The sequence below is a fragment of the Polistes canadensis genome, unplaced genomic scaffold, assembly GCF_001313835.1.
Source record: "Polistes canadensis isolate GaletaPanama2010 unplaced genomic scaffold, ASM131383v1 scaffold_216, whole genome shotgun sequence".
Lineage (NCBI taxonomy): Eukaryota > Metazoa > Arthropoda > Insecta > Hymenoptera > Vespidae > Polistes > Polistes canadensis.
The window spans coordinates 231,686-257,372 of NW_014569763.1; the positions used below are offsets into that span (position 1 = coordinate 231,686).

A 25,687-nucleotide genomic window follows, 5' to 3' on the forward strand; every position below is an offset into this window, starting at 1 on the left:
AATAGCATATAGTTAGGAAAAATTGTACAGTGACACGTCATTGTACATTGATAATAAGTCAAGAACTTGTACAATGTATTGTCGCAATACGTTTGTTTAATCATCCTTCGTTAGTATTTCTTAGTATGGTATGCGAATGATAAAAAAACGTTTATAAATGTCACAACTGAGTTTGCTATAACGATGATCAATGATTGAAAAATATCTTAAGTTAATTTAATCTTTTAGAATTGTAACATCGTAAGATTCGAAGAAAGATAAGATGAGTTAACTTTTCGCATTTCTATGCAATGTTTCTACATTGATAATGCATCGATCGTTTGTAAGAGGTCTTGTTTAAGGAAAAAAGCGAATAGATTAAGAAGAAGGGGAATAATTTTTATGGTGGACTGTACGGTCACACCGCACAACGTGCCAACTGCAATGGAAATTTCCATCGGTCGCCGGCGTCTTGTAGACGCTTCGTTTAACTGCGCCTAAAAACCAGATTAACGTACGGCCGACGCTAACTATTTAAACATAGGGAGAACATTTCCAGGATTTAACACTTATTGACTTTTTTTTTTTCGAGCTTCGAATTTATTCATCATTCATTTATCATACTGAAATCTTTCCATGCTGTATAGACATGGGGATTTACAAGGATTACGCGATATCATCAACGTTCATTATCTCGAATTTTACCATCTCGCAATAAACGGAAGTCAATTACAGAATCGCACGAATATCAACTTGACGTTAAAAAGTAAAAGTAATTCTTTTAACCTGGACTGCCCTAAAATAGAAAACAAAAAAAACAAACGACGTAAAAAGAACTAGAGCGTAAAGAAGGTATAAATTAAGAAAGGAAAAAATCATTTTACTTTACAATAGTTACAAAAAAAAAAAAAAAACGAAAGAAAAAACAGTAATCAATTTGCAACGTTGACAGGAATACAAATGGATGGGGGTATTTTAAATTCGAGCATGTTAAATAAATAAATAAATAAATAAATCAATCAATCAATCAATCAATATTTCCGTCCTTGCTTCTTATTGGCTAACTTTCGATAGAATCGTATCAAAAAGTTGTTTCCAAAAGGATAGAAGAAAATTGAAGAAGTTGAAAAATTTTGTAGCGTACTGTACAAAGGAGGGTTCGTTGGCGGGCCTCATGCGTCTGGTCCCCTCTTAGGGACAAGGAATCTTTTTCTCTCTCATTCTTTCTTTCTCATTTCCCCTTCTTTCCCCTTATACGTACCCTCTCACTCATTCTCTCAATGTGTTTCTCTTCCCCTCCACAAGACCTTTTTGCCGGTTCATGCTTGCAAGGCGCACACATTCCTGCTAGACACACATATATATAACACCACACAACTACGTTGGTTTTTCGTTCTTTCATCTTTCATAGTTGGTATTAGTTTCCTTGACGTCCAAAAATGAAAGGAGAATGAGAATAAAAATAAAGTAAACGAGAGTAAAGAAAACGATGGTATAGATAAAAAGTTGTTTCTCTCTTCAAGGTCGTCCTTTCTTAAAGTTACATAGCAAATAGGCGGGTTTTGATGCGAAATTGGCGACGAGATGTCTGGGTTACTTCTTCGATCGGCTACGAAACAATTTTTATCATCAAATAGCGCGGGGACAGCAGTACTGAATCTGGAGCATTGGGTGTGGGCGGAATATGGGTGATATTGGCGAGGATAAATGGTATGTATGTGTTTTCGTTTTTTGGCGCCTGTTCTGACGTTCCTACGTCAGAATTTGTCTTTCATCTTCTTCTTCTTCTTCTTCTTATTCTTTTTATGAATATCGCGTTAGAATATCTCTCTTTGATTTTATTCATCGGAACATCTTTACTTTCCTTTTTGCCCCTCCCCTCATATTGCCTTTCCATATTTGTAAAGTGGAATCAAAGATTATAGTACTAAGGCATGAACAAGAAGAAGAAGAAGAAGGCGTCATGCCAACGCACGTTCCTCTCTAGTTTCTTATTTAGCATAACTTTCGCGCGTTTCTGTTCTGACTCTTGTGGGACTTTAGCGAAACTCTCCTCTTCCTTCCTTTCTTCTTCCTTCCTTCGAGTGGAAAGTTTTCACTTTAGAATTAGACGCGACTCGGATTCGAGGAATGCTATACCATCATATGATACTCGAGGTTTATATACAACTCTATATATATATAATCAAAGAGAAAGACGATGCTTCATTTAATATCTTCGGGTCTCTTTCATTGATAAGATTGATAGATCAATATTAAAACGTGAACTTATCGATTTTTTTTATATGCACATAACATGTGCGTGGATTATTTGTTGTATCTGATGTTAGATTACCCGTTTAATTACTTGCACAGCTTTTTTTTTTATTTTCAACGCAGATACTGAAATTAATTAATAACTATCGAATGATTAGTTTTCAATTTGGATTTCAAATAAAATGCATTTAGTTTTTGTGATTACTTTTGTTCGTTCGATTACACGATTACTATTTGATCGATTATTTAAATCAAATAGTCAATTCTTTATCATTTGTATTTAATTGTAGAATATTTTTTGTTTTTTTCTTTTAAGATTATAAGAGTTAATTTTTACGGTGAATAATTATTTGTTTATCGGTATGATTTGAAATTGTTAAAATTTGATTTCCAATGAAAATTTATACATTTTTACGAAGTATTAATGATTACTCGTATTTTTATTCGATCTCTATCATTATTGTGTTAACAATTAAATTGTTTTTGCGATAAATAGCAATGTAGCCTTTATTTGTAACGCATGGGTATACATGGGATTCCTTTGGTGTAAAATATTACGCGATAAAGCGTACGATTTTAATGCTGACGTTTGTAAATAAAATTAAACGAAATGCATAACTTTGAGATATACGTCGTCATATTGCGTATAAAATGAATGTTGTACTTCGTTTAAGTTTTGCTTATTCTAAAGAAATCGGAGAAGTTGAATTTATTTTCTCTCTTAATTTGTTAAAAATATTTATTTGTTGTAATACGTTTTTGTTTGTTGAGTCTCCTTAAATATTTTGCCAAAGTAAAGATTTTATTAGAGGGGGTTTGTCCGACAAATTTGTTCCGATTGATGTTTTTTTTCAAAATTGGCAGAAAATTTTCCGAGTAATCTAATATTACGTGATATAAACGTGATATTATTAATCTTAATCGTGAACAAGTTACGTGATAAGAAAAACACTAGAATTAACAACAATTATTCTGATATATTAGAGTTTATCTCGAGTTTACTTTAAAGTAAACTGTGTATACAAGTTGAAGAATATTATCGAATTAATTGTTTTTACGTAATCGAAAAAAAATTATAGTTTTTTCTTTTTTCTGTACATTTCCTTTTACGAAATAATTTATTTTTGAACTTCATAGTTTTCTGCGTCTGCATCATTCAATGGAAAAGAAAGAGAGAGAGAGAGAGAATGAGAGGAAGAGATAAATCAATAAATTTATTTTCAATGTAGTAATAATAAAAATCAATCATATCTATTTATTTTTTACTTTTTTATTCATTCCCATTTGCAAAATAATCTATTTTCGAATTTTACAATTTTCTGCGTTTAATCATTCAATGCAAGAAAAAGAGAGAAATAGAGATAAATCAACAAATTTCTTTTCAACATAATAACGATAAGAACAAGTAAATTTAATGCATTTGCGATAGAAGGTCATAAAAAATTAAATAAAATTGTTTTTTTAATAGTTGAATTATCGATAATTATTGAGCTTTATCAAAACATAGATTATCCTATTTGCATTAAAACAAAACAAAAAATGAAAGGAAGTTATGAAATCGAGAAAATATTCAATAATAAATTATGCAATAAATTTTTAATAACAATATATATTTGCAAATTTGAACACATCCCCATAGATATAAATTATTAATTACGATTATTTGTAAAAAATCTCAGAATAAAATTCCATCAATTCCGCATGTTACGAAATTTTATCCTTGAAAGAAAAAGGACGTGAAAGGTCGGTCAATATATAGATTAAAGAAATCGATAAATCTTATTCAAAACTTCATCTTGTTTTATTCCTTTTCTTGCTTTTTCAGTGACATCATTTAATCTTTCAAAAGTTGCAAACACAAATGTAGCAACAACGGTAAAATTTTTATCAGTGTAAAATAACAATTTGATTATAAATCATAACTTGGTATGGGGGCGGGTTTTACTAATGCTACAATTTAAAGTGAATTTAGTCAATGTTATCGTTATTTGAAAAATTTATAAAAATTTACCAGTACTCTTTAAAGTTTTCTAAAATATTATCTAATAATATTTTCTTTTGTTACTCTTATTTACGATTACAATTTAAAATAAAAATAATTATTCGAACATGACACATATCTTCTAAAACACTTACGGTACCGATCTAAGGATAAACAGAAATACTCTCTCTCCTCACAAAAATCCTTAATAAAAATCTAAACAAAAACAAATGTATCTCATCTTTAGATATTCAGAATCATTATCAAAGTATAATACGTTGAAACGTTATCAACGATTAAAAAGAAATAACAACAAAATCATATTGTATTCCTTATTTTCTTTCTTTCTGTATCACACAATCATTAGAAACGTTCCTATTAATCAAAAAAAAAGAAAAGAATATATCAGAAAAATGTAAGACCCAAACACAAACAGACAGACAAAAATTAGAATTTTTGGTAACATGTTACTTAAAAAAGAAGAAAAAAAAAAAAAAAAGATACAAACAAGATGAGTGGACTAGAAATCTGGAGAAAGTTAAGGGGGGGTTTTAAGGGGGAAAAAAAAGAATATGTTCTCGATGGGGTAGCCGAAATATTTTCAAAGAAGAATGAATAGAAAAGGAAGAGAAGAGGGAAGAATTGAATATATAAAAAATTTAACAATAAGAAAAGAGACAGATAGAGAGAAACAGAGACAGACAGAGACAGATAAAACAACATTAGAATAGAATAATGGAGTGGGGGGGCTGGCGGAGGGTAAGCGGGGTGCGGGGGGGGGTTTAAATAGTTAGTAAGGTTTACCCGTAAAGTTTGGCCATGAGGATATCTCGTGTAATCGCGTCTCTGCGTAACTATGACAAGGGTTAGGGGGTTGGGGAGGTGGTGGTGGGGGGTTGGTGGGCTAGAGAATCGTAGGCAATCGGTGAGAATAGCGGGTTGGGGTGGGGTGGGGGTAAAAAGCAAGCGTGCTGAGCGGAATGAAACTTTAACTTTGGTGGGGATAAGCAATGGCAAATGGGTAAAGGGAAAAGGAAAAAAAAAGGGAAGTGGTGTGGTGGTGGGGGAATGGTTGGCGGGTAGAGGAGGAGGAGGAGGAGGAGGAGGTGGTGGTGGTGGTGGGGGGGGAGAAAAGTCGCAGGGAGAGAAGCCGCGTTTAACGGCCTCCCACATCGTGGTGGTGATCGTCGTCGTCATTCTGGTTTCAGTCTTTGCGGGACGGATACACGTTCGTTCTCTGTTTGCCGGTTATTATTAGCAGTCTCGTTTTTATTTATCCAAATATCAATACCAACGCGCTGTTAAATAATATATATATATATATATAACAAATTTCTTATTTAAAAGTAACACATTCGCGACGATTATCTTTTACATATTCGATACTATCATTCATTAGTGTTATTTTTGTTTTTTTTTTAGTCTTTTTATTTTCTCTTTTGGAAATAGAATATATATATATATATAATACGTATTATAAATCATAAAACGTTTTGTTTTTTTTCGATCGTATTTTTATATTGTCTTTTTCCTTTTTTCTTAAATTAAAAACCTCCGAGAAAATAAATCTTATCGATATATGCATATATAAGCTTATATTATTATTATTATTATTATTATAATAATAATATAAAGAAGGAATATTAGCGCACGTGAGAAATTATTATTTGATTAACGTCTGCAGCAAAAATAATCACAACATACACGTGCCACGTGTTTTTCGGCTGATCGTCTCTCCTAATTGTTATTATTTTTTAATTAAATAGAACGCTTTTATAAGAGAGTGAGTAAAAAAAAAAAACCACAAAAGGGAAGCTTTTTGAAAAGTGAGCGAATTTGATAAATAGAGATCGAACTTGGATTAAGTTCGTGAGGAGAAATTTGGAAAGAAAGAGAAACGTCGGAAGCCTTGCGTTTCTCTCTGCTCTAAGAAAACAGAAATATTTACACGCAGCACAGACACAAACGTGCGCGCGCGCGCGTATACAAACACAGAAAAATAGACGCATTTATAAGAGTGTGTAATATCTGGCAAGAGTATTTATTCATTCAGAGAGAGACAAGTTTGAATAGTCCAAGTTATATATAGATATCATATATATATATATATATATCTACATAAATACATACGGAGTGTGTTCCGTACGTTTTCGAGAAGATGTCGCACAAGATGCAAAATCAAGGCGCACCACCTGTCCACGGGGGCAAATTTCAGGTGAGTTTAAATATTATTATTATTGTTATTATTATTATTATTTTGTTTAATATTACAAAATTATGATAAGTCGTTACTTTATCAACGTTTTAGTATTTTTAACCATTTCCGCATTGCCGAGCTACCAAATTTAGCCGGACTCGTGTGCTAGTTCCTTTTTAACTTTCGTGAATAACGTTGCGTAACTAAAAGGTAAACTTTGGTTATCGAAAGGGGGAACGGAAGAAAAGAAAAAAAAAAAACGAAATAAATAAACGCTTCAATGGTTAATTTTTTGTGTTACGGCAAAATATGAGCTAGGTTATAGTTATAATTTACTTTTGGATAATTTTAATTGGTTTGTCGTTAAATACAATAAAAGAGATAATGTTTCTCGTTGAATAAATAAGGAATACGAAGAGAGAATTAGGTGTATTTACCGTTATCTTTAAGCGTACGTTAACGCTACTCAAAGAAATAGTTTGTACTGTGAATTTTTCTTCTCTTCTTCCTTTTTTTTTTTTTTTTGCGCCCGCGCACTACTCGCATTTCCAACTATAATAATAAGTATATTATTTTATTTCGTAATAAATATATATATATATATATATAGAAGTAGAAAGAGTTTAATTATACTTTACTCGTCCGATTTCAAAATGATTTCTCTTTTAAAAGATTCAAACGAAACGTAATATTCGTTGTTGATTATTTTTTGTCATACCTTATGGCCTAAACAACACGGGCCAGATGAAATTTGATATTAACGTGTGTAAGATTAAAATTCATGAAGAATAAATTTCTCTCTTTCTTTTTTTCGTATAAATTAAAAATGAAAAATGTTAATTTATCGGAAACGACGCGTCAGAGTTTTGAATTTCATAGGAATTTGAGGAAATCGGTAAAAGGATTGTGCGTATTTTCCCATAGAACACAAAACTACGTTGTTGAAGATCTAACCGATAAGACTCGTTTTAACAGTCAATTTCGCAAACTCGACTTGACATTTTTGCGCAATTCCCTCACTCTCTCTCTCTCTCTCTCTCTTTCTCTCTCGTAATTTCTTTTACGTATTGGAGTGTCATCATTTGACACAAATTTATTTATCAATAAGGAAAAACATTCATTTCGATTAATTAATAAATCATAATATATAAATACAGGTACATATAATAATTCTTACGAAATCGTCAATAATTGATCTATCCTATATTAAATATCCCAAGATTATCTTATTCGTTCTTGCATTGGCGAAAAAAAAAAGAAACGTTACCGATACATCTTCACCGTTCAAATTAACTTAATATTTTTATCTCTAATAATTAAGAACACAGATGGATCACGCGTCAGAATGAACATCGATATTACGATTCGTCACGCAATATTATCTCGTATTTATCTATCGCACACGAGGGAATACGTAATCGATCAATAAAATTTTTATTGTGCGCGCGCGTGCTTTTAAAAATTTCTGTTTTTTTTTTTTTTTTTTTTTTTTTTTTTTCTACAAAAAGAAAAAAGAAATTTCAACAATTTTTTCGCTACATCACGTCCTAGCTATTAGAAATTATCTACATATAATAATCTCTTTTTTACCCTCCCCCCCTCCCTCCCTCCTCTCCCCTCAACCCCACTATTCCTCCCCACCCTAACCATCNTTTTTTTTTTTTTTTTTTTTTTTTTTTTTTTTTTCTAAATATTTCCTTATCACTGACGAATCGATCAAATCTTTCTACACGATAAGAAATTATCTACATATAATAATCTCTTTTTTACCCTCCCCCCCTCCCTCCCTCCTCTCCCCTCAACCCCACTATTCCTCCCCACCCTAACCATCCTTTCCATCCGATGATCGCTTAAAAAGTATTTATCCAGGTTTTTTTTCTTTTCCCCCCTCCCTTTTTTTTTCAATTAGTATTTTTATCGCACATTTCCTTGCGGTTTGCGATTCTTCCTGGAAATAATATGATTCGGAATAACCGCGACAAACGATATTTCTTTTTTTTTTTTTTCTCTTCCTTTTTCGTTATAAAATTCTCGTTCTTATTGAAATTGTCAAATGTTTTTGTTTTATAGTAACCTTGATTCGCGATCCGATTTATCGATAAATCGGATTGATGGATTGCATTGGACCATGACCGAGTAAAGATAGTCCAAGTTGAGACTATTATTATTGATATTTGATATGTTAATAAACAGAACGATTCGTCATCTTCTTAAGAATTGAAGTACATTGAACACGTGGAAGTAGCATGACGTTTACGTCATCATCCAGAAATAAATATACGTATACAAAAATGAAAATAATCAGAACGAAGAATTTCATTTCACGATCGTAGGATTAGCTTTTGGTGAAAGTAGGAAAGTATGTATGCATGAATTCATGTATATGCGTACGTATACGTGTGCGTGTGTGTGTGCGACGTATGATAGAAATAGTCGAGAAGAAGAGGAGTCTTTGCCTTTAGCAACAATCTCTCGGTCGTTTGCCATTTTCTCGAGTACCTCGCGACAGTCCCAGGATTACATTTTTCTTTTTTTTATTTTTTATTTCTTTCGCAGCAAGTAGGTAGTCGTTTTAGAACCGGTTTGACCGAATCCGAAGCAAAGAGTTAGATTGAGAGAGAGAGAGAGAGAGAGAGAGAGCTTAGGACCCAACGATATAGTGATCGTTTCGCATAACCGATGACGTGTTATTGCGTATGTAAGGTAATGTAACGCAATGGCGAAATGGTTGTATACAATTTACATTTTTATTTAAGTACAAATAAGATACCGTATCACTATACGGAATATTGATGATATTTTATATATTTTAAATTATAATAATATTTTATAATTATAAATACACATTGTTGTTCTTAATATTTGTATAGAAAAAATTAATTTTCCAGGACAATCACGTTTAGGTTGCGTTAAATATTTTTTTTTTTTTTCTAATTATTTTTCGGTACCCGATAATGTTATGTTATCAATTTTTTTTTCTCCTGTTATTATTCATTATTCATTTTCATAGACATGAACTTTCATGGCTATACGACGATACTAGTAGCCTTACGTATGTTTTATACGTATGCTGTGTGTATTACATACTACATACGTAAACGAAGTATTATATACATGACTACTACGACGTTGTAGGCTACGTCATGGAAATTTTCTCGTCGTATGCTTTCCCCCTATCTTTGTGTTTCTTTTTATTTCCTTTTTTTTTTTTCTCTTTTTTTTTTTTTTTCTCTTTTTTACCTTACTACCTCCGTCCGTCTCTCTTTTTTTCTCGGTCTCCTTAGAGAAGGCGCACCTTTTAACTCTACCCCACCATCCCCTCCGTACCGTATTCCTTTCTTCCCCTTCTTTTCCAACTGATCGCCAATGCCTGAACTTTGCTACTCGTTTCCCTCCCACCCTCCCCACCGCCCCCCCCGCTACTTTGCCAATGATATTTGTCCCTACCCTTCAACTACCTTACCTGTCGTCTATCCTCTCTCTTTCTCTCTCTCTCTCTCTCTCTCTCTCTCTCTTTCTTTCTTTCTTTCTTGTCTTCCTTCCTTCTTTTGCACACCGTGCGATTCTTTCAGCATGACGCCGTTCTATTATACGCCACATTTTGTCCTCTTCGTGCTTTCCTTACTTCCGCTTGAATATCCAATTACAAATTCGCGATAATATCACGAGAAATCGATGTTTTTTCCTTCTTCCTCTTGAAATCTAGTTCTTTGATCTTGCAAATTGAACTGATACGACGAGGAGGAGTATTTTGTTTATTTTTTTTGATTGACAGAAGTTAATGGAATCGATTCGGTCATCTTCGATTATACGATATTATTGATAATAATATGTACAGTCGTAGTACTCAATTTGTCCCACAGAGGGACAACTTGATATTTAAATATGGCGATTCGAAACTTTGACCGCCATGTCGAATTCATATGTTTTATTTTAGACGTCACGAAAGTATTTCCATTATTCCATGTATATGATTATATAAGATCGCATTCTTTTATTCATAAAGCTTTTATCTTGTTGGAGGTTATGGGTGACCACCGTGGCCCTTTGGTGTACTTGATTGCACTTGATAACATTTTTGATACACTTACGCAATAAAGTTATACATAATGTTTAAACATAGAAAAATTAAATGCAATATATGATAGATTAAATATGATAAAAAAATTCTACTTCCAAGTACAAATAAAATAACAAAACTATTTTCAGTAATAAGATGTGTAATTTTCTAATTAAAAAATCTTCAATTGTTGAATAGTGTATTTTTGATTTCGAAGTATTCTCTAATTAGCTATAATATTAAAAATTCGTTAATTGACGATGATCATTTAATTTTTACAATTATAAATGACTAATGCATTTTTGTTATTGATGATCATCGTGGTGTCACAGATAAAAAACAATCATCTATGGTCACATGTAATCAACATGGCGGCATTGAATTTTTTGCTTTCAACTATTGTTTTTTTCTCATTCGTGAATGTCATGTTTTTTGGAAGCTTGCTTAGATCTAGTTAATAGTCTTTTGGGATTTCTCCACGTGAATAGCAATTCAATTTTATAATAATAAGTATTGTATACCCTGTGGAAGGAGGATTAGGCGTCAGAATTTTAAAAGATACTTACGTGAGGCATGATCAAAAATAGATTGGAAACCATTGGTATATAGCATGATGCGAATATAGAATTCTAAACAAACGTATTGGCATATATTAAATGTTTTGGAAAGAATTTGTAAAGGATATGATTTTTTTTTTTTTTGAAAAAATATCTCTCGGGAGTTTAATATTTAGTATAATATAATTAAAAGAAAATAATTTTAAATATAAAGCTTGCCTTTTTAAGCATTCTTCATTAATTTTTTTTTTTATTTTATACAAATTTAACTTCTATTTTTTACAATACATTTAACTCGAGTCTAAAATTTTGTACGGTAAATAAAAAAAGAAATACTTGTAAGTTGAAAACGAGTTCTAATGTTATCAACACTATTATTTTATATGTTTATTTTAAACACATTTAATTTATATCTTTTACAATACACTTTGTATCGAGTCTGAAATTCTTACAATAGACAAACAAAAAAATAAATAATTTCAAGTTAGAATGGAAACCCTTATGCATTTTTCATTAATTTGTTTTTCTAATTTTGAACCAATTTGACCTTCAACAGAATACTTAAACTTTGAACTCTAAATGTATATTTAAAAGAAAGAAAAAAAGGAAAAACCAAATTTGAATAAAGAATTGTACTTTGTACGGATTTATAAAAAAAACATGTTAGAAGAATATTGAATTTATGCAAATACTTTTTTTTCGTCATTGTGCATGTATTAAAAGTTAGAAAAGATATTTTAAGTTAATGTAAAAATGTATAAAAGAGATAAATAAGACTAATGAATCATTATTCATGATTGAGAAAGCAATATAAAACCGAAAGAAGACGACACAAGACGAGTTGAGACGAGTTGAGACGAGTCGAGACGATACCAGACGAGACTTAACGATTTACCGTTACCTTCTATCGCACGATATCGGCCGGAAGAAAGATCATAAGAGATTGGAAAGGGTTCACTGTTCGCATAGAAGTCACGCAAACAGTCGGTTCGATGTTTCGGCGAAACGAGTCTAACAAAAGCGTGTATCTATTATGTCAGGGCCGGCTTTAGACCTAAGCACAATGGGCACCGACCTTGGGGTACAATGATTTTAGGGACCACCTCGACTTTATTGTTAGTAGAAAGGATAAAAGAAAAGTCAAAACTTCAGTTGAGCTATAAAAAGGAATTATGCACTTTAAATCCTTTCAAGTATGGATTTAAATAAAAAATATACAAAGACTCACGTTGGATAAATTGTATTCTTATGATATTTTTAAGTAAATTCGTTTATTTTATATTATTAGAAAATTTATGTTACATTTTTTAATTGAATATTAGTGGTAATTGTTTATTATTATCCTTTAAAAAGAAGAAGAAAAATAAAATAAAATAAATAATGGTAAAAAACAATTGTGTGTTGCAGAGAAATTGTATTTTCATAAAAATATAGAAAATTAGAATATAAATTCAACAGAAAATAAATTGAAGAAGAACTTATTTTAGTATTTAATTATAGGAAAGGACATTAAAAATTTGTGCTGTTTCAAATCGATGTTTTTGATCAGGAATTTTAATTTTGTTGAAAGGTGATATATAAATTATTTCATAATGAATTCATTATTGAAAAAATTAAGCATACCTTGTAATGGATGACAAGAATTTATAAAAAGAAAAGAACAGCATAAATTCTTAACATTTAATATTAATTAGTTGCAGATATAATCTTTGAGTAAATTTTATAACGATTTAAAAAAAAAATAATATTTACAAAGATATATCTGATATCATCGAATAAAACTCGTTTATCTTTACTGCACGGAATATCTTATAGTTGAATGCGAATAAGTTAAAAAAAAAAAAAAAACTCATTTGAATTTTACCATGGTTGAATAAATTCAAAATTATAAGTTTTTAGCATTTATTGATTTCCGGGTTGCTTAAATCAAATCGGTATTAAGTATGTCACATATTTTCGAGTCTCGATGTACAACGAATGAAATGAAACATAAAAAATGAATAGATTACATGTAACGAATACTATGATTTGAAAAAAATGATTSTAATTGTTAAAATTTTTATATTCCTGATTTGGGTTGCTTAAATTCAATCGGTTTTAGGTATATCACATATTTTCAAGTCTCGATGTACAACGAATGAAATGAAACATAAAAAATGAATAGATTACATGTAACGAATACTATGATTTGAAAAAAATGATTCTAATTGTTAAAATTTTTATATTCCTGATTTGGGTTGCTTAAATTCAATCGGTTTTAGGTATATCACATATTTTCAAGTCTCGATGTACAACGAATGAAATAAAACATAAAAAAAGAATAGATTACATGTAACGAATATAAATGTTTGAAAAAAAAATGATTGCAATTGTTAACATTTTTATATTCCTGATTTAATTTGAATTAGATCGAAAGGCATGGTGTGGGGTGTTACGTATTTGCAATCCGGTCCTGTATTCTGTACTATATAAGGCTACTAGGTAGAGTTGGTAAAGCATGTAGTTCGAAAAAGAGGGATGTACGTTCCTCCTCGGTGAGGCCAAAACACGCTGAGCGGCGGATTAAGAAGGTCAATGCTGTTGCCAACCAGTTCACCGTGATCCACGTCGTTCGAATAAGTGGTGACGGTGTCGGTGAACAACGCGCACGCTCAGAACAGTAATTCAGGGGCAAAGGAGAAAACGTGCTTCTTTACTCCCACGCGTATCCCGCGTGGTTTCACGTCAGTTCAGTGGCGTTGATAAATCGCACGAGGCGAGGAAAAAAAAAAGAAAGAAGAAAAAAAAAATATATATATATCCGAGGACGAGAGATGAGACGAAACGAGACGAGATCTGACGAGAGACCTGACCAGACGAGATGAGGATGTGACGTTACTCGCAGATTCGTTAATTGTCATTGCGCCGGATGGATGTTGGTTAGCTCGCATTATTAATCTCGGTCTCCCGCAATACGAATCGTACAGAGTATATAACAGATAGCGCCCAATCGTTTTCAATTCGTACAAACCCTTTAACGAGAAAGGAACTCAAATAATTCTGCTTCTTCTTATTTTTCTTCTTTCAACTTTGATCCCAACAATTTCTTTTAATCGAGACTATACTATATTAAAAGAGTCTGCCAATGAATAGATAGATAGAACGTTTGTCACGGATATTTATTAAACGATCATTATACGTTTCGTTTCTTCATCGACGCGAACTTAAATTAAATAGATTTCACTTTGAGGATTGAGGTTTGTTAATTGACGGACCAATCCTTCTTGACTCCTATTCATTTGTTGGCTAAATTCATTGCCATTTTGTTTTTATCGCTTATCTATTTTTATTCTTTCGTCTATCATTACTCGAAATTAACTACTATACGATATTTTAACTTATACCGATCTCATCGTCTATTATTACGAATGATTTATTTTTTTGTTTTATATCTAATACTAAATAATCATTATTATCCCATCCAATTTTTGGAATTTATAAGAATCGTCGTGTGTTTGTTTAACCTTTTTTTTTGTTTTTTTTTTTTTTGAACCACTTGTCAAAAAAGTTTTTTCTCTTTTTATTCTTATATTAGAATATATTTTATTTTATATTAGTTTATATCGAGTTATAATTATAGAATTATAATATACATATTTAATATTAAATTAAAATTGGCGATAAAATTGTCGTTAGACTGGCTTAACCAGAACTCAAACCTGAGATGTTAGATTCTTCAGGTGAGCTGTTTTATAATCATTGATGAGCTTATCCGGTACCCCTGGTCAATCTCCTCACGAATTTATTCAGAATGAAGGTGCTCAATTTTATATTTAAATAGAGAAAAATAATGAAAAGGAATAAATTATTTTATATAAATCAATAAAAAATAAAATAATGTGCGCGGAGCGAGTATAAAATTTAGTAAGAAAAAGTAAGAAACCTTTAGGACAACTTAATATTTCATTATCACAACAATATCATTTTTTATGAGGTTTCTGCGTTATTATTGCACACACGCACTTTTGATTGCGAGAGTAAATTATGTAGATATATATATATAATATATTAGAATTAATGACGGTCTACTCTTGATTAACCTTCGAGACCTTGTCATCATAATATTCGTGTCATGTCGTGTCATGTCAAGCTATTTGAGAACCTCGGCCCACCCTAACGCACTACTTTTGCAAGCTTCCGTTCATTTAGGATTCATAATGTATTCGGTTACGAGGCAACATTATAGAAGAGTTGATACGAATATGGGATACTGATTTTTTAGTTTTTATTATACAAAATCATAATGTAATAATAAACGAAACAAATGAAACGAAGATATTTCGGGAATGTGCTAACGCAAAGATTAATATTATGTACTTTTGAGAACATTTGATTTTTTGACTTCTTCTAAATGAAGGCAAATCTGAATTAATAGAAATTTATGTAGTAATATGAGACAACGTTACTTTCACGTTAAATAAGTTATATAAAACTGTAATTAAAGTATTGATAGAAACGTTTTATTATTGTACAAGTATAAGAATAAAATATAAAAAAATAATAAATTATAAATAAAATATAATAATAAATTAATCAAGAGATTTAATTTATTTTACGATAAACAGATATGTGATCTGTGCCTTTTAGATGTGCACAATTACGGTGGATTTATAATTCACACGATCATTGGCGGATTAAAGGATAGTGTAAGGCCCCGAACAAGGCCTCGAGATTTCACATTGCACGTTGGTAGGTTTCGGTGTTAGCACTTACGTTTTCAACGCCACCAAACCACTTATTTTGACTTTCAAAATAAATTAGGTGTCTTTAAAATATACTTTTATAGTATATTTTAATATTTATAGCAGAATTAATCCAAAAACCGGTCAATAAATAGATTCAACAGTTACTCTACTAGTAAAGTAGAATTTTTTTGCTGATTATAGTCGGCACTTGTATACACGGGTTGTAGCATGGATGCCGACTATAGTCGGCGTTAGGGTTAAAATTATTTTTCTACTTAATTTTTGTAGATTTTTTCCAATGACATCGTTATTAATTTTAGAACACGAACGAGATAGTGTAAATAGTGGTATATCATACACTTTTATTGTTTTAAACTAGCCAAATTTGTTTGTCTTTAACAACTTTGATTATTTTTACCATATTTTCTTCAAAGTAATTCTTTCTTAAGTATCTATTCATCATAGTTAAATATAGTTCGTGTCATCTAAAAACAATGATTGAAATTAATTGGGTTTAATACTAAATTTAAAAATGTGATAGAACAATATGAAACAGTCTCATAATACTACCAATAAAGTATCTCGTATTATTACCAATTTGTTATTTTATTTTATCTTACAATTAATATATAATCAAAACACAACCCTCCCCCCTTAAAATATCCATTAATATAAAATTACTAATAATGTAGTATAACTTACATTTTTTTATTAAAAAAAAAAAAAAAAAAAAACTAAAATCACACAAAATAAACCAATGTGAAGTTAACTGAAAATAGTAAACACGTAAAAACTTTTGAACATAGTCGTAACTCAAAATGTTCCATTAAACAAAAAAACGAGGACTATCAATAATATTTTTGTTAGACAAATTTTTATAGTCGTCATAATTCATAATCTACTATCCATTATCAAACCTATATATATAATATAATATATATATATATGAAAATTATTTAAATGTTAAATATATGTGGTGTGTCTCATACTACTTTACAACTTTATCTCATACTCATACCTTTTCCTCTATATACGATAATAACATATATATATATATAAACAAGTATCCATATTACTTACCGTATCAGAGAATGAATTGTATTTTTGTATTTATCGAAAATTGAAATCGTTTAACTTGGTCAGGTGTCTACGGAAAAATTATTTAAAGCCAACGCACTCGGTGTCGAAACGGTTACTAGTTATTTTCCTAATAAAAGTTTATAATACTTATCTTTCAATGCGATTGCGTGACCATTAACGACAAAGATAAGGTGTCGACCGTGAAAGGATATTGCGTAAGTTATTCCATTGGGGAGAGAATGCTATTGCATTGTGTGTGTGTGTGTTTTTTTTTTTTTTCCTTTTTTTTTTAGACATATGTCAAGAAACGTGTTTGATATTTTTGTTGCTTTACATTTTTTTTTTTTTTTTCCTAAAAGAAGTGGGAGATAAGAATGGTAGGGAAACGTAATGATTACAATAGACTTCCTAAGTTTATGGAAGTATTGCGTGCGTCGAAATAGAAATGTACTTCCCTGTAACGCACGGGGTTTTTGCTAAATAATTAAATACGGGAATACCATCATTTTTAGAATTAATTTTCTCGTTAATTCAGAATTACATTGTTTGTGTCTATGTCGCTATTGATATTTTTTTTTTTTGGCTGTGTTTCTGTTGTCTACAATTATATTATAAAGAGTTAGAAATGAATACAATAGACTCTTGTATAACATAAGTTATTCTATCACGAATTCTTATAACGTGACAAAGATTTTAAATTCTAATGTAATAAATAATACAATATAAACACAAATATAGGAATTATTTTTCTATTTCAAAATTTAATATTTGCTTTAAGTGAAAATTATTAGGTCAACCATTAAGCTCGTGCGTTTTTTTTTATTAGTTATTTAACAAAAAATTGGACGGACTTATAGATCAACCTATTAGCTCAAGTGAAATGTTTCTTCGTATTTTAATACAAAAACGAGACAAGTTTTTTTTCTCATATTCTAGATTTAGTTTTTTCCAGATGATTTAAAACTGCTTTGTAATAGATGTTTAGATCCTTATTGATATTATGACTGATAAAGTGTTCGATCAAATTTTTCTCTGGATTTTATCGACCCTTTAAATGATTGACGCAATCAGAACTAATTACATTTTTAACATCGAAATTTTCAGATTAAAAACGCTCGAACCAGTTCTGTGGCACTCGTACCGATATTGCATCATGTTCATAAATGTCATTAATGTTTTTACCAATCCTAGTTACTATTTTTCTTTTTTTGTGATATCATTTAAGTCCTTCTCACTCTCTGTTGTTTATTTCGATTTTTGATTACCGTGAAACAATATGGCGGCCACTTGGAGAAGTTAACTACATTTAACCTTTAATTACTAAATAAATACTCAAATAAATTCTGATTATATCAATAAATCATTTTTCCACTATACTTTTCATGTTCACATTTCTCAAATTTCTATTATATTTATTCGGTTTTTCCTTTTTTATATCATTTTTATATTAAATCATAGAATCCTTTACTGTGAAAAAATATGGCGCCCATTTGGAAAAGATAACTACATTTAACTTTTAATTACTAAATAGATACTCAAATAAATTCTGATTATCAATAAATCATTTTTGCACTATACTTTTCTTGTTCATATTTTTCAAATTTTTATTATATTTATTCGGTTTTTCCTTTTTTATATCATTTTTATATTAAATCATAGAATAATTTATTGTGAAACAATATATGGCGGCATATTTCAAAACGTATCAAATCTCATCTTTATTTTTACTCATTTTCCAACGCAATAACTTTTGATTGAATAAACAAAAATCACAACTTTTATTTTAAATTACTCTATGATATGCCAATTTTCAAATGTACGCAAGTATTGCCAGATTTGATTAATATTACCAGAGGTTATACAATCTTGAAGTCATTTATCAGGAAACTACAAAGAAACTTTTGAATAAATCCAATGTATTATAACAGTAATTTTCCAACTTTTTCGATTCTCGGTGATTCAAATTTTCCGGAAGTCAAATTCCTTTTTCTAGGTTAATTTCCCTTATGTCAAATTCTAACAAATACACTTTGCGAAATAGCTAATAGTTTTTTGCAAGGATTACAGTTACGTCAGGATTGTAGATAATAAGAAAATGTAAATGAACAAATTGATCTAATTATAATAATTAGCAGGATGGATGACGTAGCCATCCTCATATTTTCTCGATACATTGAGAACATTATTGTCTTCGTCGTTACAATTTTCTTCTCTTTCATAATTGTTTTTTCTTTTAAATTTTTAACTAACAATAACACATATTTTACAACAGAATCAAATGTAATGAATACTTGGAAAATACTGCATTGGACAATATTATAATAAATGTATGCAAACCAATAGCTGTATATGATAATACTCTATTATTACATAACATAACCTATTATTTGATAAGTGAAATTCATCACACGTGAAACTGCACCTACAATTACATTGGAACAATATATATATAATTAAATCTTATATAACCCAAGGTCTAGCACAACAAATTTTTGTAATGCGCAGAAAAATAAAAAAATAATTAAAACAGAAATTCTCGTTATATTTGAAAATGAAATTAGCTTCAATTGAAAATGATTATGTTAACGCGGTACGCATGAAAATATTGACCAATTTACATTGCAGTATTCATCGTTAACAATATTTTCTCTATTACAAATGTTTTAATTTATTTGTTATTTTAGGTTACTATATTAATCCTTTATAATTGTAAAAATTAAATGATCATCGTCAATTAACGAATTTTGAACATTATAGCTAATTCGAGAATACTTCGAAATTAAAAATGTACTATTGAACAATTAGGGATTTTTTAATTAGAACATTATACATTTTATTACAGAAAATAGTTCTTCATTTGTACTTGTGAAACTAGAATTTCTTTTTTTTATTACCATACTTAATCTGTCATACATTGCATTAAATTTTTCTATGATTAAACATTATTGCGTAATGTTACGTCTATGTTAAACATGATTATTTTCTATGTATAACTTTATTGCGTAAGTGTATTTTTTTGTAGGAGTTAAGAGTAACAATTTTTCAAATGTTCCATGCAACAATATATTGTATTAAAATATTTCAAGCAAAGATGAGGCTGACCAATGCCATCTCCGCGATATGTAATACTTTTTTTGATCGGATTCTAAGCAATAGTTGTAAATAAATATTTCAAAAATGTTATCAAGTGCAATCGAGTGGTCACCCATAACCTCTAGCAAGATAAAAGCTCTATGAATTAGAATGTGATCTTATATAATCATATTTATTATTATTTTATCATATATATAGAATAATGGAAATACTTTCGTGGCGCCTGGAATAAAACGTATGAACTCGATATGGCGGTCAAAGTTTCGAATCGCCATATTTAAATATTAAGTTGTCCCCCTGTGGGACAAGTTGGGAACTACTACTATATATATCACTACCAAAAATACGTATAACCGACAACGTTTAAATCGATTCAATGAACTTCTTGCAATCGAAAAAGGAAAAACGTCGAATTTTCGTGATATTCTCGTGATTTGTAATTGTACACTTATGCGGAAGTAAGAAAAGCGCGAAGAGGATAAATTATGGCGTATAATAGAACAGTTTCATACTGAAAATATTACACGCTCCTATTAAGTCATTAACAAAAACAGAAAAATAATTAAAAATATTCATATCGTGTAAAATATTAACTAAATTTATGAAAAAAAAGAAACGTGATCTTTTTCTAGAATTCCAATGAAAATAAATTTTAAGACATTCAGAGGGCCCCAAAGGGAGTGGCCCTACGCAGTTGCTTAATCCAATTTCCGGTTAACGCGTTGACTGCCGTGTAGGTCACCGGTGACCTCAACAAGACTAATTGTAAAAATTATAGTAATAATTAGAGTAAATGTCGATACTGATTAATATTTAAATAATGTCATTGTTTTTATAAGGGTTTGAAGGAAATAATGACATACAGAGAACATTCAAAAATAATTTTATTAATACAAGAAAAATATGTATTCCACGCGTAACGATGTATTTTTTCTATACGTAATTGCTTGATGAAATGCAATCTTCAACATCAGATTATTGTACTAAATACTTTACTAACTTCATCCTAAAATCAGGAATTGAAATATTTTTCGATTTACTTATTTTTATAACACCATTTAATTGACGACACAAGTAATCAGTAAAAGCTCTATTACCAATTTCCAATAACATTTTATAATTTTTCACATTGATGAACTGACAAATCAACTACAGATTTCCATAAATTCTAATCAACTTTCATTTTGGGACAGTTTGAAACGACTGATAATCACAAAAATGGTCTACAACGCCTCGGGGGTCACCGGTGACCTAATCGCGAATAATGCATTGAACATAATTATATGATACAACTCTTTTTATAAGCTGTAACAAAAAAATTTCAATAAAATATGCATCCCGTAATAAAAAAAATGCATCTAGGCGCCACGGGGACAAATCACGTGAAATGAGCGCGTGAATGTTACGTATCCTTGTTCAGGAATAACAGGGATCTTTTTTGATCCCCCGTGTCACGAAGCCTATATACAAGGAGGACAATCGCTGTTTTATAAATGTGACTACGTATATGCAGTATGAAATGATGATTTATATTTCCACTAGAGAGCGCGTCGATTCGCATGATCTGATTTTTCAAATATGAAAAAAACGTACCTTTAACTTAGAAAAAAAAAAATAATTGTTTATGATATCACAAAGTCAAGAAAAAATAACAATAGCATGAAAAAAAATGTCGAAAAATCATCCTATATATATATCTGTAAAAAAATTGTGAAATGGAATCAATTTATCTTTAATTCAATCAGTATAAAAATGGAATGATACTGCATGTAAAATGTAATTGCCAATTAGACAGTTAACCACAAAATCAACAATATAAAATAACCTGTTGAGCTGTAAGAAAATGAATCCTAATCCTTTAATTAAACCTTAATTAAATTAAGGTTTCATGATTAAAACAAAAAACATCAAAGAGAATTATTTGTTTCATTTGTTTAATTATAAAATGACACGTAATTAAATCTGAACTTATGAACACTAGCGCCACCCTCGTGGAGAATTATCGTACTCGGTATTTAATTAATTTCAACAACACAAATTTGACGAAAACGCGTATCACGATCGTCCTCCTTGTATATATTATAGCTTCATTCCCCGTGTTATGTTAGAAACGATATATACGGTAGCTTCTTAACCGAGGCGCCGTGTCGCGTGCTCTAAATAGACCGCAAACGAATTCGATTCGAGCCGTGGGTTGTGTACGACGCGGCACGGCGCCATTCGGCGCCATTCCGTTCCGTCGTATCGTATTGTATCCGTATCGTATCCCGTATCGTATCGCATTGTATCACGCAGAGGTATAAAAGAAAAAACAAATAACCTTGAGAGAGAGAGAGAGAAAGAAATATAATAGCACTATTAAGTTATATTTTCCGCTGATTAACAAATCTTTAAGTATATATATATATGTACATTAAGTGTCATACGTAATAAGAATAAGATGACGTTACGATTGTTACAAAATGTTAACGTAACTCTTCAACGAACTAGCTCGGGCTCCAAGATCGAAAATAAAGATCGGCGTGGGCGATGACACCTGTCTTTTGCGTGCACGTTAAATTGACTTTAGAAAATAAAAGTGAGAATGAGAATGTGTGTTAGAGAGAGAGAGAGAGAGAGAGTGGTAGGGGTGGTTGGAGTGTGGGGAGGGGGAAGAGAGAGAGAGAGAAAGACAGTAATTTTATTTTTGCATAAGAACGAGTGTTTCAAAGAAAAAAAAAAAAAGAAAAAATAGAAAAGAAGAGGGAGTGGAAGGATTATTCTAAATGGCTGGTCAAACTATACGACAAACGATATTATGACGATAGTTGCTAACAATAAGACGACAATTTTTCTTAAAGTGTCCTTACGTTTGTTGGTTAACGTTTGTACAGATGTTGCAGTCGGGTTATAGACCATCGTCGTTGTCGTCGTCGTGTTTAGTGTAGTCATCGTTGTTACTTAGTTCACGTGAAGTAGACGACACGCGTCTATTTGTTCTTCCTATTTTCGTATTCGTTAGTCGTATATAAAGAGTTCGTACCCGTCCTCGGGACATTGCCGAAAGATTTGGCAACGATCCGCGGCTTTTCTACGTCGCGGTTTCTACTCGCGTCGAACTGTACGACGGAATGGACCAACACCACCAACACCAACACCAACACCTCGGGGTTGTAGAGAAAGAGATTTAGAAAACAGTTTTATCGGCGAGATCTATCGGATTAAGACCGCGTACACGCATACCTTCTTCTTCTTTTGATCTATTTATCGTATCGTTTATTTTTTTTTCGTTTGTTCGGTTTGTTTTGTTTGTTTGTTTGTTTGTTCGTCTATCCTTTTAGTTTCAATTCTTTAAGGTTCGCACTTATTGCAAAATTTGCGGATCTATTTAATAGAGAAATACGATTTGTTTGATTTTAAATATTATTTATATTTACATTGAAATGTATTCGCTTTGTCGATTATTTTCTCGAACGATTGACAGAACACATTATTGGATTTATAAACAATACAAAGTCCGATCTGTTTTTTGGACATACTTTTTACATTAATCGGTTCGCACGCGAGTGGATGATAGTTTTATTTTTTTTTGAAGTAGATTTTTAACTGTGAGTTTACGTGTTACAAATTACAACAACAACAATAGTAACAACAAATAAACAAAGGAATACTTTTTGACAAGTTGGAAGAAATACTTTGATCAAGATAAAATGGGAAATGCGGATAGTGTTCACGATGTGGAGATGAGTTCACTCTCAATGACATCTAACAACGATCATCGATCTCGAATCAGGGTGAAGAATAATTTTGCCTGATTGAGATATATTTATATTATAATGATTATTTGATATTTTACAAATACGATATCATACTTCTAGAGTTTTATATTTGATTAATTTATTTCAATTGATTATTTTAAACGGTTTGCCAATGAAAACGACGACAAGGTGTAGTCTGATTTATCGTAATTGTTTTTAACACTTTTCTTGTGAATTTTTTTCTTCTTTTTTATAATCGAATTTTAAGTTTATTGACAATTATTCAGTTACAATATTTATATGAAAATTTGTTATCGAGGGTAACCGATATTCGTTATTTTATTCTTTACGAATTATTGGTAAAGAAAAAAGAAAGAAATTCATTTTTGTTAAAATATTTGTCTATTTATCTATTTATTGATTGTCCTTCGGGGAAAAAATTGGGAACGGTAAAAAAAGAATTTGGCGAACGTTCAAAATATCTCTCGGATTTTTCGCTAATTTTTTTTTTTTTTTTTTTAAGATCTAAAATTAAAATTAGAAAAGGAAGAGATATCTTTGATATTTTTCTTCATTTTTTTGTTGGGTCTTGATATATCAAAAGATGCAAGTGTAAAATGAATTTTACGAGAAATTAATAGGTCAACAATTTGTTGAGAGCTTTCGTGTACGCCAATTCGGTGAAAGCGGTTTTATGAAAAACGGTAAAGTTTTAATATAACACGAAAGGCTTGGCGCATATGCGTACCTTCAAACACTCATAACTTCCACAATTGTTTCAATATTTATAGATTATAATTCTACAGCTGAAATGTATTAAGAAAGAACAAAGAAAATTATTTAGATGGAAAAAAACTGACAAATCAGAATATTTCTTTTCTAATTAAACGATACGATCGAATAATCGGTCAGATAAACGGATTTCAAATGTTTTTTTTTTCTTTCTTTCATTTAATTAACAAACACAAATATAATAATAAATATTCATTTATTATTATTATTGTGTCATTCGAAGATTGTTTTATTTAATATTTGTAGAAAATGGGAATTTATTTAAAAACTGGCCATTTAATCGATATAAATAAGTATACATAAATTGTCATTAGGTTTAATTCTATGGAGTATTATAAAGTTAAAAGCTTCCCACTTTTTTTGAATACCTTAATATGCATATGAGCCGTTTATTTGGAAAGTGGCGTAAGTCACTTTTTTTTTCTTTTTTTTTTTTTTATTGAAAATGAAAAGTTGTAATTAGTGTTGCCATTAACTCGGTTTTTTTGAAAAAGTGACTTATGCCACTTTCAAAATAAACGGCTCATATATAACGAGATATTGTTTTTAACCACTATGTGAAAAATGATAATTATTTCAATTACAATAATTAACAATTTAGAGAATTTTGTTATGTTCTTAATTCGAAATAAGATACTTAAATAATCTTTTCTTATTATTATTTATTCATTTATTATTGAATTGTCGATTAATATTTATTCTTTACAAATCGGTACGAACTTTTCGGGGACAATTGAATAAAAAAATAATTGAATAATTAATAATATAATAAGAAGATAATTCGTGTAGTATTCGGATTTTTGTTTTATTTTCATAAATTTTCCTTATATTCTAAGAATTAATATAAATTCTCTATCTACCTTTTTTCGTAATCAACGGTGCTTTAGTTGTTGCTTGAAATATTTGTCTTAGTTCTCGTGCACGTTTTGCTCTCGAAACTCACGAATCTTGGAATAGCTCGTAGACGGGACCAACGAACTCGAATCAACTCGAGTATACTTGGCTCGCAGTATTGCACCGTCAGAGAAATCACTGTAGTACTTTCATTTTAAGCCCTTACAACTGACGCTGCTAGAAAATATAAATTTTTCATTTGAAATTTAGCCCCCTTTTTGCAAGGATAATATTAGAATGAATATTTAACCCTTTTAGTGGTGATCTAAAATATCGTAACTAATAATATACAAATTTGACGTATTTGTTAAGTTTTCAGAAAAAAATGATAAAAACC

The 25,687-nt window shown here is 30.4% G+C and overlaps 1 protein-coding gene across 5 annotated transcripts in view; it reads left to right on the forward strand.

The window, feature by feature from the left end:
• The first annotated feature begins 1,670 nt into the window (after positions 1 to 1,670).
• LOC106790128 (proton-coupled amino acid transporter 4) overlaps positions 1,671 to 25,687 on the forward strand; it is a 42,154-nt gene continuing 18,137 nt past the window's right edge. Inside the window, exons 1-2 of one of the 5 annotated variants that reach the window (XM_014754842.1) lie at positions 5,378 to 5,463; positions 5,901 to 6,431. In XM_014754842.1, coding sequence (XP_014610328.1) covers positions 6,375 to 6,431 — 57 coding nt within the window. In that variant the 5' untranslated portion in view covers positions 5,378 to 5,463; positions 5,901 to 6,374. Of the gene's footprint in view, positions 1,690 to 5,377; positions 5,464 to 5,900; positions 6,432 to 13,872; positions 13,949 to 23,601; positions 23,701 to 25,687 lie in introns of those variants that run through there. The other 4 variants (XM_014754843.1, XM_014754845.1, XM_014754844.1 and 1 more) reach the window with 4 other exon arrangements.